Below are 17,787 nucleotides of genomic sequence, written 5' to 3'. Positions count from 1 at the left end.
AGCACCTCACCACCAAGCCTGTCTGGACCATGCAAGAAATTCAAAGCGTGGCTAAAGAATACATCAACGATGAGGAGGTTAGCTAGGTCGTGGCAGCCAATAAACGGCAGCCTTCGAACCCCTCGGCACGGTAGGCCCCTCAACTTGACAGATATAGGGAAGCTCCCAAGGACAGAACCTCGGCAAAACAACCAAAACAACACCCACGGGTAGGGAGGTTCACAAACTACACGCCATTCACGGCGTCCAAAGTGTAAGTCTACCAAGCAGATCGCGGACAAGGGAATCCTGTCCAGACCCAGACCATTGAAAGAAAGAACATGAGGAAACAAAAGCCTTTACTGTGATTACCATAAGAGGTTCGGTCACAAAACACAGGACTGCTTCGATCTCAAAGACGCTTTAGAGCAAGCCATCAGGGAAGGAAATTTGAATGAGTTCTCCCGACTCATATGAGAACCGAGGAAACGAGAGTGAGAATGCTCCGAAGAGGACTGCATCTAGACCGTCAGACCAAGGCAAGAGCCCACAGGGAACGCCGACAACCCCCAACTTTCATGGTCAACATCGTGGTCGGGCACGATACCCCCCAAGTCCAGATCGGCAGCAAAAAAGGATACCCGAGTCCTATCCATCTCAACGGGAGGTCCCGCCGCCTCGAACAGAGAATCCCTGATGATATCTTTCGGTCCAGAAGACCAGTGATTTCACGATCTCTGCGAAAACTCCCCCATGGTAATCACAGTGATGATTGGGACGGGGTTAGTCAGGTGAATCCTTGTTGACACTGGGGCCGACTCCAATATCCTATTCAGGAATGTATTCGACGCCTTGGGACTCAAAGAGTCTGACCTCAAGAGCCACTAGCACGGGGTCATGGGACTAGGCGATAACTATATAAAACCCGACGGGACAATCTCCCTCCCAATTTGCCTAGGAACTGAAGACACCAGGAGGTCGGTTATGGCGGACTTCGTAGTCCTCAGAGACTCCACAGCCTACAACATCATCTTGGGGAGAAAAACCATCAATGAGTTCTCAGCCGTAATATGCACCAAATTCTTAACGATGAAGTTCTTAACGGACAAGAAAGCCGTTGGCTCCATTAGGGGAGACCTAGAAGCAACGGTCGCCTGCGACAACAGCAGTCTCTCCCTAAGGAAAGATTCAAAGAAAGCAGCCGACGTGTTCCTGGCAGACCTGGACGTAAGGATGGAAGATAAGCCAAGGTCGGAACCAGAAAGAGACATGGAGAAGTTCCAAATAGGATACTCGGCAGAGCAGTTTACCTTTGTAAACAGGAACCTTCCCCACAAGCTCAAGGGCCCCCTCATGGAGGTCGTCAGGGCGAACGGCGACCTCTTCGCATGGACGCCGTCAGACATGCCGGGGTTGGATATGAAGTTATGTTCCACCGACTATCCGTCAAACCAGACGCCAAACCAGTAGCCCAACGACGAAGAAAGATGTCTCAGGAAAGGGCCGATGAGGTGGCAAAGCAAACAGCTAGGCTACTAGAAGCCGGGTTCATCAAAGAGCTCGAGTACTCAACGTGGCTATCCAACGTCGTCCTCGTCAAAAAAGCCAGCGGGAGTTGGAAAATGTGTGTCAACTATTCCGATCTAAACAAAGCATGCCCAAAAGACTCTTTCTCCCTCCCCAATATCGACACCTTAGTAGACTCAGCGGCAGGGTATCGCTTCCTCAACTCCATGGACGCGTACTCCGGCTATAACCAAATTCCGATGCACCGACCTGACGAAGGCAAAACGGCATTCAGAACGCCAGCAGGCACCTACTGCTACAAGGTGATGCCATTCGGATTGAAGAACGCTGGAACCACCTACCAAAGACTAATGAGCAAGGTCTTCCACTGCCTCATCGGCAAAACGGTAGAAGTGTACGTCGACGATATCCTGGTGAAAACAGTAGAATCGAGCAGTCTGATTGATGACCTCTAAGCCGTCTTTGAGGCACTAAGGAAATTCAAGATGAGGCTCAACCCACTCAAATGCGTATTTGCCATGGAAGCCAGAAAATTCCTAGGCTTCATGATAACACAAAGAGGGATAGAGGCCAACCCAGACAAGTGCAAAGCCGTTCTCAAGATGACGAGCCCGAGATGCGTAAAAGATGTAAAGCGGCTCGCCGGAAAACTCACGGCTTTATCCCGGTTCCTCGGAGCCTCGACAGAAAAGGCCATTCCATTCTTCAATCTAATGAAGAAAGGGATAGCCTTCGAGTGGACCCCTGCGTGCGAAGAAGCATTCAACCATTTTAAAAAGATATTTTCAGAACCTCCTGTGCTCAGTAAGCCCAGAGAAGGAGAACCTCTGTACCTATACCTGGCAGTGACCATACAAGGGCAGTTATACAAACGAAGACTCCACCAACCCTTACTCAAGTGCTTACGCCCCGACCAAACGAACTACTTCATAAGCGAAGTCCATGCGGGGTGTTATGGTCACCATGTCGGAGGAAGGTCGTTAGCGAGAAAGCTCATTAGGGCAGGGTATTATTGGCCCACAATGATGTCGGACGCTCAGGAGTTCGTCAAGAAATACAAAAAATGCCAAGAAAATGTCAACTTCCACAAAGCTCCACCTAAAGAACTCAGTCTGATGATGGCACCACGACCTTTTGCCCAATGGGGAGTCGACCTCCTAGGGCCATTCCTACCCGGCCCCGGGCAATTAAAACACCTGATAATAGCCATAGACAACTACACCAAATGGGTAGAAGCCGAGCTACTGGCCAACATATCTTCAGCTAATTGTAAAAAATTCATGTAGAGAAATGTAGTCACCAGATTCGGAATTCCAGTGTCTATCATATCAGATAACGGGACGCAGTTCACCGACAAGAAGTTCAAAGAGTTCCTATCAAGACTAGGAATCAAGCAGAAGTTCTCCTCAGTCAAGCACCCCCAAAGCAACGGCCAGGTTGAAGCAGCCAATAAAGTCATCCTTAAAGGACTAAAAAAACAACTTGATGGGAAGAAGAGCTCATGGGCAGACGAGCTAGCTTCGGTCCTATGGTCTTACAGAACCTCTCCCAATCATCTACCAACGAAACCCCCTTCCGACTCACATACGGGGTCGACGCATTCATCCCAGTCGAGATCGGGGAGCCAAGTCCGAGGTTACTCCTCAGAGGGGGAGACGAGGCAATCAAAAAAGACCTGGTCGACGAAACAAGGCAGATGGCACACCTGACAAAAACAAAAACAAACAAGAAACAAGAAAACCAAATCCTACTAGCAAAACTAGCAAACAAACCAAAAATCAAGTTATTCACAATATTAGCATATATACAATAACCAATAATAAGCACACATTGCAATTTCCCAGCAACGGCACCAAAAACTTGATGGGATGATTATTGTCGGTTAGGAATTTCACAAAAATAATTCCGTTGATAGTATAATTTCCAACCAACAAACAATCCTCCATCATAGTTTAATTTTAGTTGTCATGAGTGCAAACTAATAAAAATACCGAGAGTATTAAATCTCGCATCGCCTCTCAAAGAAATTGCAATGTGGTATGCGTAATATTGGTTATGAAGTCCATGAGGTGGTTTGCATATAAGAAGATTATAATTTAAATGACGAAATGTAAATCAAACAACTAAGAAAAGCAACTACTAAAAGGAAGCATTCATGGCAAGAATTGAAAATCTAGACTTTCTATCCTAGTCATTAATCATAATACAATACTTAACAAGAGCTAATCTTATTTCATCATCTCCAACATAGGAAGAAGGTATAATGTTATCTTCATATTGAGAGAAAGTCAAATAGGACTAGTTAATCTCAATCCATAAGTTCTAATCAACTTACTAATTGAATTAGCAAAAGATTAGAGTCAATGGAAGTAATATTAATTAACAACTCTAGATCACCAACATAAGTTGAGTATTAATGGCTCAAGGTCACCTAATTTCTTTTTCCAATCCAAGAATGCTCAAAAACTACTCCAAAGTTCAAACAAGCATTTTGTCAAGCACTTGGAAGGCATAAAAGGAAAGCATGGTAAAATAACAAGAAACATAAATTCTACAACTACCCAATGCAAGACAATAACACTAACAACTCAATTAAACATCAATGACATGAAAATATAAAATTGCATTAAAGAAAAACCAAATCCAACAATAGTGTTCACAAACTAACAAGAGGCATAAAAGAGAAATTAACAAGAGAAACTAAGAAGATTGAAGCAAATCAACAAAAAAAGTAAAGAAAACTAAATCAAAACAAGTAATTGAACATAAATCTAAGAAAATACTAAACTAAAACCCCTAATTTCTAGAGAGGATGGAGCTTCTCCTCTCTAGCCTAAGGCATGTTTCCTACACTATCTAATTACTCCCCCCTTGTTCCCTCTTAAATTCTGCATCAAATAACCTCAGAAATGAGTTGGATTTGGGTCCGAAAAGCTCATAAATCGTCCCCAGCGTATTCACTTTAATGGGGTCACGTGACCAACGTCACGCGTGTGCGTGGACGATGCGTGCGCGTCGCTGGCAGATTTACTTTTCATGCATACGCATGGGCGTGGCCTTGAATCCTCCAAGTGCTCATTTCTTCATGAATTCTCCACTTTAAATGATTTTCTCATCACTTCTTCAATCCGATCCTTACCTTATGAGCCTGAAATCACTCAACAAACATATTAAGGTATCGAATGGAATTAAAGTGAATTAAAATCAGCAATTTAAAGGCTTAAAAAATATGTTTTCACTTTTAAGCACAAATTATGGAGAATTGCAAAAACATTGTATTTCATTGAATAAATGTGAGAAAAATTGATAAAACTCACCAAATTCAACACAAGAAAAACCACAAAATTTGAGTTTACCAGGCCGGCGACTGTCGGTCTCTCATTTGTGGCCATCTAGGTAACTTTAGCTTCCGTGGCTAGCTGAGTGACCAAGCACAAAAAGGCGAGGTTGCCAACATAGTGAGCCCACCCCATGTATCGTCTGATATGCCTAGGAAGGTACAGCTCTCCCGTCTAAGACACACCAAACCATGATCGCCATATCAGCAGTAATCCTGGTCTCATGGGTGCTCGACATCACGTAGTTAGACAGAAGCTGCTGCCAAATGCGGGCTTCATTGGTCAAAGAGCGAACAGAAATGAGGAGTCGTCATGTCAAAACCAAATATCCACTGACTCTCAGGTTTGCCAATCGTTGTCCATACTCTATCCCAATCAAAAGTCATCATCTTCCTATCACTTTCAACCACTTCAAATGCATTTTTCCCGCTCGGTCCAAGCAAAAAGTGGAGGGCATGCTCAATAGCCTCCTCAGTAACCAAAATCTTCTTGCCTCTCAAGTGAACTGCATCAAGGGCCCCAGCGTAATAATTAGCATAAAATTTCTTGTCCCACGATGCATTTATTGTCAGGAGTTCCTAACCTAGGAACCTCCAACCCCGCTGAGCAATTCTGTCATCAGTATATATGCTTAGTTCCTCCGGAATTTGGAGTATCCTCTCAACATGCAAGTTCCTCTTTAGGAACTTTTCAAATTTTTGCTCGAAATACATGTGGCTGAACTTGTACATGTCGGTGGAAGGTGTACTTTGGTCCAGTTTGCCTCTCCCATTGATACGCCTCTCATAAATTGCTACATCGGATGCCTCAGTGGATGCTGAGGTCCGTTTCGTCTTTCCAGACCCTGTGGCCTTGCACTTCCCCTTCTTGTCAACCATCTGAAAAACAAGAAAGGAAATGGGGATATGAACATAATCTAAAGGCATTCAAAGTATGGAGACGTAATAAACAGGCAAAAAGCAGATACTGATTTTTAAAACAACATATATGCAAAGTGAACAAATAATGTAAATTTGAATGGAAGCATGCATGAGATTCAAGTTAAACACAAACAGAAACAACTCCCAATCAAATTAAATAATCCAGGATAGCTAACTTGCTTGTTTCTTAAGGATAAAGAGAAGAAAGAAACATTATTGCTATACACGAATAAAAGAGAAAACAGTTGGTTGAAAAAGAAAGTACACAGTAAAAATTTTCCTTAATTCTGAAAATTTTAACACATTCTAAACATTTTATTATCCAAACTTTGTTGAAATTTTCAGAATTAAAGAACGTTTTTACTTTGTACATAACTTTTGACTTTTCTTTTTCAACTAACTGTTTTCTCTTTTCTTCGTGCATAACAACAATGCTCCTTTCTTCTCTTTATCCTTAATAAACAAGCAAATTAGTTATCCTAGATTATTTAATTTGATTGGAAGTTGCTTCCGTTCACGCTAAACTTGAATCTAATGCATGCTTCCATTCAAATTTACATTATCTGTTCACTTCGCATATATGTTGTTCTTTGAATCAGTATCTGCTTTTTGCCTGTTTATTACGTCTCCCACCTCAGCATCCACTAAGACATCCAATACAACATTTTACGACAGGCGTATCGGTAGAAGAGACCGAAAGGACCAGAGTACACCTCCCACCGACACGTACAAGTTCAGCAACTAGTATTCGAAGCAAAAATTTGAAACGTTCCTAAACAGGAACTTGCATGTTGAGAGGATACTCCAAATTCCGGAGGAGCTAAGCATCTATGCTGATGACAGAATTGCTCAGCGGGGTTGGAGGTTCCTAGGTCGGGAACTCCTGACAGTGAATGCATCGTGGGTTAAGGAATTCTATGCTAACTATTACACTGGGGCCCACGATGCAGTTCACTTAAGAGGCAAGAAAATTTTGGTTACTAAGGAGGCTATTGAGCATGCCCTCCACTTTTTGCCAGCATCGAGCGGGAAAGATGCATTTGTAGTAGCAGAAGCTGAGAGGAAGATGAAGACTTTTGATTTGGATAGTGTACTGGCAGCGATTGCCAAACCTGAGAGTTAGTGGATATTTAGTTCTGACACGACGACTCCTCAGGGGATTCATGTTCGCTCTTTGACTAATGAAGCACGTATTTGGCAGCAGCTTCTGTCCAACTAAGTGATGTCGAGCCCCCTTGAGACCAAGATTACTGCTAATATGGCGGTCATGGTCAGTGTGTCTTGAACGGTAGAGAGTTGTATCTTCCTAGGCATATCAGACGATACATGGGGCGGGCTCACTATGTTGGCAACCTCGTCTTTCCGTGCTTGATCACTCAGCTAGCCACGGAGGCTGAGGTTACCTGGATGGCCACAAATGAGAGACCGACAGTCGCCAGCCACAAGAAGGAAATTCCACACTTGAGTTTGCATCTAGACGACGAGGCAGACAGCAACCAACATCTTCTACAGAGGTAGGACCTTCAGCCTTAGCTCCTTCAGACTTAGCGGCACCACCAGCATTCTTATAGCAACTATACCACCTAATCCACCAACTGTTTGACAACATAGCCTGTTCGGAGCGCCACTCCATACGCCACTATGAGCACTTGAGGAGGATCATCCTCTCCGGCGGTACTAACATCCCACTTGAGCCAGATACTCCATCTAAGCATTTTGGTGCGGCGAAGGCCTAGCATGATGAGTTAGAGGAGGCACGAGACCCACTAGCAGACAGTGAAGGTGATGCTAGTGACAACTCTTTCTATTCCGCCTGATTCTGAGTACCGAGGACGGTGCTAATTTTTAGTGTGGGGAGGTCGTCCGACCAATCGGCCGAATTTTGAGTGAAATTTTCTATTCTATTATATGTAATTATGTTGCATATAAATTTCTAAAGTGGATTGATCAATTTACTAATTCAAAATATATATTTTTTATTTTTAAAAATAGTAATGAAAAAATATTTCAAAAAAAAAGTCACTCCATTAGAAACAAAAAGCCACTACTAGAATCTGAAGTCACTCCTTTAGTCTCTTCTAACAAAAAGATATTCTTAAAATATCATAAAGAGTTGACTTCGTAATCGAATGGGAGACGAGTGGTTGAATGATTGTTTGGTTACATATATAGGAAGAAAGACATTCAATCAAGTTGATAATAAAATAATTATTCAACATTTTCAAAATAAAAAAATAAAAAGAGAAGTACCTTCGACCTTTGAAGTGAAAAAATTTAGCGATTAATGTGCACTTTTATTTTTTTAAATTTAAATATATCTTTTGATAGTAATGTGTATTATTTTTGCCCCTTCAACATAAATTTTCTGGATCCGTTACTGATTGTTGAGTTCTTCACTTCTTTAGTCTTTAATGTTGATCCAAGTGTCATAGAAGTGAAGTTGTTCATTTTTATGTAGTTTGAGCTTGAGTTGGTCCTTGATTGACTGATTTTTATGTTGCAATGAGAATTTGCAATGTGAAATGACTTAGTGCTTATGTACATTTGTCTATATTCTTGTGTGTAACATCTTGGGGATGAATTTTGGTATTAATGTTGGAGGATGATGGACCTTTTGGTACTATGCTTAGTATTCAACCTTTTGCCCCCAGTATGGTTACGTTACATTGTTTGATAATTGAGTCCCTCAATTGCTCCTCGCATACCGTGAGAAAGTAAATATAGCTAAACTCAAGGAACAATTAGATGACAAGCGGTCTCAACGAAAATAAAAGCGAAAAAAGGCCACAACTGATCTAAAGGCTGTTTTTAGAGCCTAGTCTGAGGCTCAGGAGAAATTAAGGCGACACATTGATGCTGCCTTAAGAAGAGAGAGAACTACATAAAACAAAAAATAAACTTCAATTTTGAAAGGTTTGTCACTAAAGTAGTAAGAAACGGTATTCCCTTTGCTTTTGAAGCTTATAAGTTGTCATTTTGTCTGTATGTTGTAGGAGTTAGAGAGAGAAAGGTGTTTGCTAGTTGAAACCTTGAGGTCCAAACTGGTATGGCTCTGCTTATGTTTAAGCTACAATATGTATATTTCATAAATAGGTTTGTGCATTCGTTCCATTTTCTTGCAGGAGGATACTACAAAAAAAATGGTTGTGTCTGATAATAAGGTTCACCAATTGGAAACTGAATTGCATGAGAAGCTGACCACTACAAATCAAACAAAAAGGTAAATTATGGTTGTGTGCATTATGTCCCCTTTTCATATTTTGCATTTTCGTTCAACGAGATAGTAACCAAATCCAAAAATATGAAAAGGAGACATAATACACGCACAAAATCATATAACTACCTTTGTTTGATTTGCAGGAATCAGCTTCTCTTCGTACAATTCAGTTTCAACTGGAGGAACCTTATTGTCAAACACAACAATCTTTTACCTAATCCTCCTACAACAAAATGGAACGAAACCACAGACCTATTTATGAAATACACAAATTGTCGTCCATTGTAGGCTAGACATAAATAAGAACCATGTCAGTTTGGACCTCAAGGTTTCAACTAGCAAACACATGACTCTCTCTGACTCCTACAATATACAGAAAGAATGGCAGCTTACTTCAAAAGCAAAAGGAATATAGTTTCTTACTACTTTAGCAACAAAGCCTTCAAACCTAAAGCTTATTTATTGTTTTATGTAGTTCTCTTTCTCTTCTTAAGGCAGCATCAGTGTGTCGTCTTAATTCCTCCTATTAATTCCTCCTAAGCCTCAGAATGGGCTCTAAAAATAGCGGCCTTTAGATCAGTTGTGGCCTTTTTTTGCTCTTTTTTTTCGTTGAGTCCTCTCGTCATCTAATTGTTCCTTGAGTTTAGCTATATTTACTTTTTGACTGCATGTAGATGAGCAACTGAGAGGGACTCAATTATCAAACAGTGCAAGTTGAATACAGCTAGCGTAACCATGCTGGGGCAAAAGGTTTAATACTAAGCATGATACCAAAAGGTCCATCCTCCTCCAACAATCAGTACCAAAATTCATCCGCAGGATGTTACACACAAGAATATAAACACATGTACATAAGCACTAAATCATTCCACATTGCCAATTCTCATTACAACATAAAAATCAATCAATGAAAGAGCTGCTCAAGCTCAAACTACATAAAAATGAACAACTTCACTCTTATGACACTTACATCAACATTGAGGACTAAAGAAGTGAAGAACTCAACAATCAACAATTAAATAGCTCAGAATTATATAGATCATACCTACTTATTATAGCATTTGCTTCAGCACATGACTGCATAGAAGCACTCGCCTTCCATTGATGTCTTCAATGGCATGTTTCTGTTCAGCATTTACTCTATTAACATCGCCTAGTTCCTTGTGATTTAGATCTACACTTTGTTTAAATTTTTTAATTGATAAAGGTAACATTTTGCAACAGACTCCTTGGCTGATTGTAATTCCTATAAAATGGATTGCAGATTAGGTAAGACATTGTAGACCACATATTAATATAACAAAGAACAACTTGAGATTGAACATTCTTATTTTAAAATATGCATGCAGAGTTTTAGGAGAGAACATAAATTGAAAATACATCAGCTACATACATGTTCATGACGATCAGCAGCTAACACGGTTGTCATTACGCAAAGTATCAATTAATACGACCTGATTCTCCAACGGCTTCCTCAGCTCCTGCCAAGAATAAGATAGGATACAATTGACATGAGAAAAAAGAAGGGTAAGAAAGGAAGAGTTTACCATGCTTAGGATATTGCATCCTTTTAAATTAAGGTACTGTGTTTGATCTTTGAAGGCTTCGAAAATCATCAAGAGAAATGGGACCTGATGACAAGTCATCATATACCCATTTTTCAAGCTAATTTCACTTGTTTTGTTAGCATTTATGCACTTTCTTGTATCCTAAGTAAGTGATTTGGAGTGAAAATGCATAACTTCTTTAAATCAAGCAACCACCATGAATTTAGTGTTAATCCATGAGGTTTGAGCTAATTTTAATTGAATTTTAATTGATTTATAAGCCTCTTGAATTTAGTGATACTTGGAGTGGTTGTTTTGGTTTATTGTAGGTGAAGAAAAGAAAAGAAAAGGAAAAGCGTGGCCTAAGAAGTGTAGCCCAAGGAAAGGAAAGCGTGGCCAAAGCAATAGGAAGCGTGCCGCATGCAAAGGGGGAGGCAACATTGCCCTCCACAAGGGCACACTGCCCTCTAGGAGGGCAACATAAGAGAACCAAGAAGAGAAGGCAACTCTGCCCTGCCCACTACAAGGGCAGAGCACAAAATGGTGCCTTGGAACCAAGAAGAAGAGAACCTTGCCCTGCCCTCCACAAGGGCAGTATCGGGCTCTCCAAGGAAAGAAATCAAAGGAAAAATGCCTATGATGCATGCCACAAGGATCGAACAAGGAACCATGAGGAAGCTAGGACTTAAGGTTGATTGCCGTGCCAAGAAACCAAGAAAAATGATGAGCGTGTGCTTCTGCCGTGTTTCGAACACGGGACGTGAAAGAGGGAACATTGCCCTGCCCTTGGCGCGGGCAGGGCAGCATCTTGTGTGTGGCGCACCAAGAAGCAAATCTGGCGCACCATGGCACGTTCCTGGCAGCATCTGGCGCACCATGGCACGTTCCTGGCAGCATCTGGCGCACCATGGCACGTTCCTGGCAGCATCTGGCGCACCAAGCTCGATCCTGGCAGCACCAAAATTTCCTGCCCTGCCCTCCGCGAGGGCAGGGCAGCATCCTATGCACCAAGGAAATTTCTGGCGCACCAACTTTTGATTCTGGCGCACCAATTCCTGATTCTGGCAGCACCAAAGCAATTTCTGGCGCACCAACTTTTCCTGCCCTGCCCTTGGCGCGGGCAGGGCAGCATCTCACGCACCAAGGCCGCACCAGCTTGCACCACGGACGCACCACAACGCACCAATTTTCTGCCCTGCCCTCCACAAGGGCAGGGCAGCCTCCTGGGAGTCACAATTTTGGGCCGAAAAATTCAATTAAAAATCCAATTGAATTCATTTCTTCACCAATTCAAAAGCCCATCCAAATCCCAATATCCAAGAATAGAAAGTGTATAAATAGGAGTTAGTTTGATGTAATTAGGGACTTTTACACTTACTTTTGAATTTTACTTTTACTTTCACCTTTCTTTTGAGCTTTGGCAATTGTTCTTGGGTAACTTGACTGAGAATTCTGAGAATTGGGGAGGAGAATTGATCTCTCTTCTTCCTCATTCTTGCCTGAGCACTTCTAATCTTCTGTTTCTGAGTTTTGGGTGTGTGAAATTGAGGAAATTCTGTCTCAATTCACATCTAAAATCTCTTCAAATCCTTTTCTGCATAATTGAATTTGATTTCTGTTCTTCTACTGCTTCTCCTTTAATTTTCTGTCAATTACTTTGTGAACTTGGATCTAGGAAGGCAAATAGAGATCTAGGCTCTGCTACCTAGTCTCTTGAGACCTGAGACCACAATTTACTTTTGGTTCTTCTGTGAACCTCTACTGCATTTTATTTCCTTTCTGTTTGAATGCTTATTGCTTCTGATTCAATTTCTGCTCAATCAATTATTGCAATTTACTTTCTCTTTGTTTAGATTCTGCAATCCCAGTCCTCAAATCCCTTTTACATTCAAGCAATTTACATTTCTTGCCATTTAAGTTACTGCAATTTATATTTCTTGCACTTTAAGTTTCAGTCATTTAATTTCTTGTTCTTTAAGATTCAGTCTATTTACTCTCCTGTTCTTTAATTTACTGCAATTTCCCCTCTCCCTTTACATTTCAAGCACTTTATCTTCTGTCAAATACAACCCACTTAACCAAAACTTGATTCGCTTGACTAAATCAACCACTAAACTAAAATTGCTCAATCCTTCAATCCCTGTGGGATCTGATGTGTGGAAAACGATCCAACACAAAACTCACCGGCAAGTGTACCGGGTCGCATCAAGTAATAATAACTCACATGAGTGAGGTCGATCCCACAGGGATTGAAGGATTGAGCAATTTTAGTTTAGTGGTTGATTTAGTCAAGCGAATCAAGTTTTGGTTGAGTGGGTTGTATTTGACAGAAGATAAAGTGCTTGAAATGTAAAGGGAGAGGGAAAATTGTAGTAAATTAAAGAACAGGAGAGTAAATAGACTGAATCTTAAAGAACAAGAAATTAAATGACTGAAACTTAAAGTGCAAGAAATGTAAATTGCAGTAACTTAAATGGCAAGAAATGTAAATTGCTTGAATGTAAAAGGGATTTGAGGACTAGGATTGCAGAATCTAAACAAAGAGAAAGTAAATTGCAACAATTGATTGAGCAGAAATTGAATCAGAAGCAATAAGCATTCAAACAGAAAGGAAATAAAATGCAGCAGAGGTTCACAGAAGAACCAAAAGTAAATTGTGGTCTCAGGTCTCAAGAGACTAGGTAGCAGAGCCTAGATCCCTATTTGCCTTCCTAGATCCAAGTTCACGAAGTAATTGACAGAATATTAAAGGAGAAGCAGTAGAAGAACAGAAATCAAATTTAATTATGCAGAAAAGGATTTGAAGAGATTTTAGATGTGAATTGAGACAGAATTTCCTCAATTTCACACACCCAAAACTCAGAAACAGAAGATTAGAAGTGCTCAGGCAAGAATGAGGAAGAAGAGAGATCAATTCTCCTCCCCAATTCTCAGAATTCTCAGTCAAGTTACCCAAGAACAATTGCCAAAGCTCAAAAGAAAGGTGAAAGTAAAAGTAAAATTCAAAAGTAAGTGTCAAAGTTCTCAATTACATCAAACTAACTCCTATTTATACACTTTCTATTCTTGGATATTGGGATTTGGATGGGCTTTTGAGTTGGTGAATAAATGAATTCAATTGGATTTTTAATTGAATTTTTCGGCCCAAAATTGTGACTCCCAGGAGGCTGCCCTGCCCTTGTGGAGGGCAGGGCAGAAAATTGGTGCGTTGTGGTGCGTCCGTGGTGCAAGCTGGTGCGGCCTTGGTGCGTGAGATGCTGCCCTGCCCGCGCCAAGGGCAGGGCAGGAAAAGTTGGTGCGCCAGAAATTGCTTTGGTGCTGCCAGAATCAGGAATTGGTGCGCCAGAATCAAAAGTTGGTGCGCCAGAAATTTCCTTGGTGCATAGGATGCTGCCCTGCCCTCGCGGAGGGCAGGGCAGGAAATTTTGGTGCTGCCAGGATCGAGCTTGGTGCGCCAGATGCTGCCAGGAACGTACCATGGTGCGCCAGATGCTGCCAGGAACGTGCCATGGTGCGCCAGATGCTGCCAGGAACGTGCCATGGTGCGCCAGATTTGCTTCTTGGTGCGCCACACACAAGATGCTGCCCTGCCCGCGCAGAGGGCAGGGCAATGTTCCCTCTTTCACGTCCCGTGTTCGAAACACGGCTGTGGCACACGTTCTATTAATTTTCTTGGCTTCTTGGCACGGCAATCAACCTTAAGTCCTAGCTTCCTCATGGTTCCTTGTTCGATCCTTGTGACATGCATCATAGGCATTTTTCCTTTGATTTCTTTCCTTGGAGAGCCCGATACTGCCCTTGTGGAGGGCAGGGCAAGGTTCTCTTCCTCTTGGTCCCAAGGCACATTTTGTGCTCTGCCCTTGTAGTGGGCAGGGCAGAGTTGCCTTCTCTTCTTGGTTCTCTTATGTTGCCCTCCTAGAGGACAGTGTGCCCTTGTGGAGGGCAATGTTGCCTCCCCCTTTGCATGCGGCACACTTCTTCTCTCTTTGGCCACACTTTCCTTTCCTTGGGCTACACTTCTTAGGCCACGCTTTTCCTTTTCTTTTCTTTTCTTCACCTACAATAAATCAAAACAACCACTCCAAGTATCACTAAATTCAAGAGGCTTATAAATCAATTAAAATTCAATTAAAATTAGCTCAAACCTCATGGATTAACATTAAATTCATGGTGGTTGCTTGATTTAAAGAAGTTATGCATTTTCACTCCAAATCACTTACTTAGGATACAAGAAAGTGCATAAATGCTAACAAAACAAGTGAAATTAGCTTGAAAAATGGGTATATGATGACTTGTCATCACAACACCAAACTTAAATCTTGCTTGTCCCCAAGCAAGCATCAAAACTAAGAGTAAATGGAATGAATAAGAAAAGGATATTTATCCTTATTATGCAGATAGCAGAACTTGATATATGGGGCATTTATGCAGACAATGACAACTCAATTATTGTTGCTGTTACATGATATACATTTTGCATCAAAGGTTTGCTAAACTTGCTGTTATAAGACTCACTTTTTGATTCCTCCCTTGCTAACTTTTCTTGGCTTATAATGCTTAACAAGCTTATTATTCTTTTGGAGGTTTGGTGTCAAATGTTGCAGTAATAGCCTTTGGCTTTATTTTTTTTTCTTTCTTTTACTCAACATCTCTCCACCACAGACACTTGGCTCACTAATTCTTCCTAGGATCATTGATGCCCAGCATCTCTTTGGATAACTAAATGTTCTGTATCTAAGTTGCTCTTTATTGTGGATTTTCAATTGGCCATCCCAAATCAGTTGATCTAAGTGACCGGGTTTTAAAATACCCCTTAGAATTTACTCATCCAAGCAGATCTTAGTACAAGAACACCACAGGCATATGTCCTAAGGTTCAAGCTATTGGTGTCCAACCTTTATTCTTTATTTTTCTTGCCATTTTGGCTTTTTCTTTCCCTTTTCTTTCTGTTTTTGTTACCAAGGGCTTTTTCATTACTGATAAGAGTCTTTGTAACAGCAAGTTAACTCACAATTGGATGAGAATGATATTATGCAACAATTATTTCATGAGTTATGCATTTAATCAAACACATATACCACCACCAACTTCCATTCATATTTATGCAACATTGGATATTTCACTTTTCAATTCAAACCAAACTCTTTTATTTAAGCATATGGGAAACAAAGCAATTTTCAAGCTAAGTGATGGATAACAAGCATTATGCAGATTTAGCATTTTTCTAGCTATTTATTAACTAACTAAAATGAAAAGCAAAGAACAGAAATTGCATAAAGTAAAAGAAATAATTGATGGAGGCATATCATGTTTCAGACATGCATCTCCTTATTAGAGACATGAAAGAGGAAATATGAAAGAGCTTTGCCACCTTCTAATGATCATGGCTGCTGCTTGATTCTCCCTTCTTCTTCTTTCTCTTCCCTGTCTTGGAATAATCTCGGATCTCTTCACCAGGACATCTTCTACCCCAAACAGAATCTAAGAGTCCTGAGAGCCCAAAATCTTCCAATCTTTTAAAGGTTGACTCAGTGTATTGATGAGATTTTGCTTGTTGCTTGGCTAAGAATTCAGGGCATTGTTCAAATGGCTTGATCTCAGGATTGAGTGTTGGCAGATTGTGGGTTAAGTACTCCAACCTTGCTTGCATGTTTTCATCATACTCCATTCTTTGTACGTGTCTAACTTCTCCCATGGTATGATGAACATTCTTCCATTGATACAGGGTGTGACTATATTCCCTTGCTTTAACTTGACTAAAATACAGCTTATCATATGATTCTTTGAATTCTTTGTATTGCTCTTTTTGTCCTTCAAGAATCTGTGCTTGAAATTCTTGCTGCTGAGTCATCATTTGTTGTTGCCATCTCTCTTGTTTCTCCTCCATTTGATGCTGCCAAGCCTCTCGTTCCTCTTTTTCTTTCAAAAATTGCTCCATAAATTCAGGATGGGGCTCTAGATATTTCTCTTGGCCCTCCTGATTTTGGCCTTGTTGGGCCTGCATGAGTTGATTTTGACCTTGTTGAGCCTGCATGAGTTGCTGAGATAGTTCTTCAATTGATCTTTGCAATTGGCTCATATCTATGGCATCATAAGCTTGATTTCGTCCTTCCTCTCTTTGTGATCTCCTTTGTCTAGGAGCTACTACCCCTTCTTGGTCTTCTTCTTCATTCGTTCCCTCCATGCTCTTCTTGGTAATCCATTTCCCTTTCTTCACTTTTGTTGTGTCCTCATCTTCAAAGAGTACGTTAGCTCTGTCACATAGCCTTTGGATGGTGCTTGGATGTCCAAGACCTTTTGATTTGCTTGTGCTATCGGCCATTTCTTGAATACTGTCGGCTATGAGTTGTGCAAGATTGATCTCACCTCCATGCAAGATGCAGTATGTCAAGAGTGCTCGTTTGATTGTGACCCAAGAGGCGTTTCCAGTAGGAAGGATAGATCTCCTCACTATTTCATACCATCCCTTAGCCACAGGAGTAAGATTTATCCTCCTTATGTGACTTGGAATTCCCTTTGAATCTCTTTCCCAATCTGTATTTTCCATGCATAACCCCTGCAGGATCTCATCAGGATTATTTTTTATTTGCAATCTAGCCTCATAACTGGGCTCTGCATAGGTTATGGTTCTCAACTTGAGGGCTCTTGTGATAGCAGCTGGGCTAAAACTCACTTCAACCCCTCTGACATAACTTGTGTAGGGAGCACTATTTTTGTTTTCTTTTGCAGCATTTGCATAGAACTCCCTGATCATTACTGCACTGATGTCAGTCAGAGGAGCACACAAAAGTTCCCACCTTCTTTCTCTAGTAATTTGCCTCATGATGGGATATTCTCCTTCCCTCAAATCAAGGCCTTTCTCATAGATGACATTCTTTGCCTCCATGAACCTATGATATCTCCCTTCATGGAATTGGGATCTAAACTTGCTTGCATCAAATGATGGAGGTTCGGTTACCATAGGTTCTTTTCCCGGCCTTCTTTTTGAGCTTGAGGAGGCCATTGAAATTGAAGTGAAAAGGAAGAGGAAGTGATAGTAGAAGAAATATGTGTTGTGTTTAGGGTGAATTTTGGTTCGGTTTTGATGTGTGAGGTAAGGGAATTATGTTGGTTTTGGAAGTGGAATAGAGTATGGTTTTCATATGAAAGTGGCTTGAATGGGAATGTATATACCGTGTTGGTGCAACGGCTATTAATAGGCCAAGTTTTCAAGCTTTTCAACAAAACCACAATGAATGAATGAAGAAGGAACCGTTAGT

General features: G+C 41.1%; 1 protein-coding gene across 1 annotated transcript; it reads right to left on the bottom strand.

Annotated features, from left to right (window-relative positions):
• Positions 1-9,833: 9,833 nt before the first annotated feature.
• Positions 9,834-17,657, bottom strand: LOC140179067 (uncharacterized). The gene is made up of 3 exons (XM_072217630.1): positions 15,900-17,657; positions 10,375-10,462; positions 9,834-10,227 (listed from the first exon to the last, which is right to left on the bottom strand). Exon 1 carries the CDS (start codon positions 17,529-17,531, stop codon positions 15,903-15,905), a length of 1,629 nt encoding a protein of 542 aa, XP_072073731.1. The 5' UTR covers positions 17,532-17,657; the 3' UTR covers positions 9,834-10,227; positions 10,375-10,462; positions 15,900-15,902.
• Positions 17,658-17,787: the final 130 nt, after the last annotated feature.

This window comes from Arachis hypogaea, chromosome 2 (genome assembly GCF_003086295.3).
Source record: "Arachis hypogaea cultivar Tifrunner chromosome 2, arahy.Tifrunner.gnm2.J5K5, whole genome shotgun sequence".
In the NCBI taxonomy this organism is placed as follows: Eukaryota; Viridiplantae; Streptophyta; class Magnoliopsida; order Fabales; family Fabaceae; genus Arachis; species Arachis hypogaea.
Note: the sequence above shows the minus strand (reverse complement) of the source record. Positions and strands in the feature narration are given on the sequence as shown.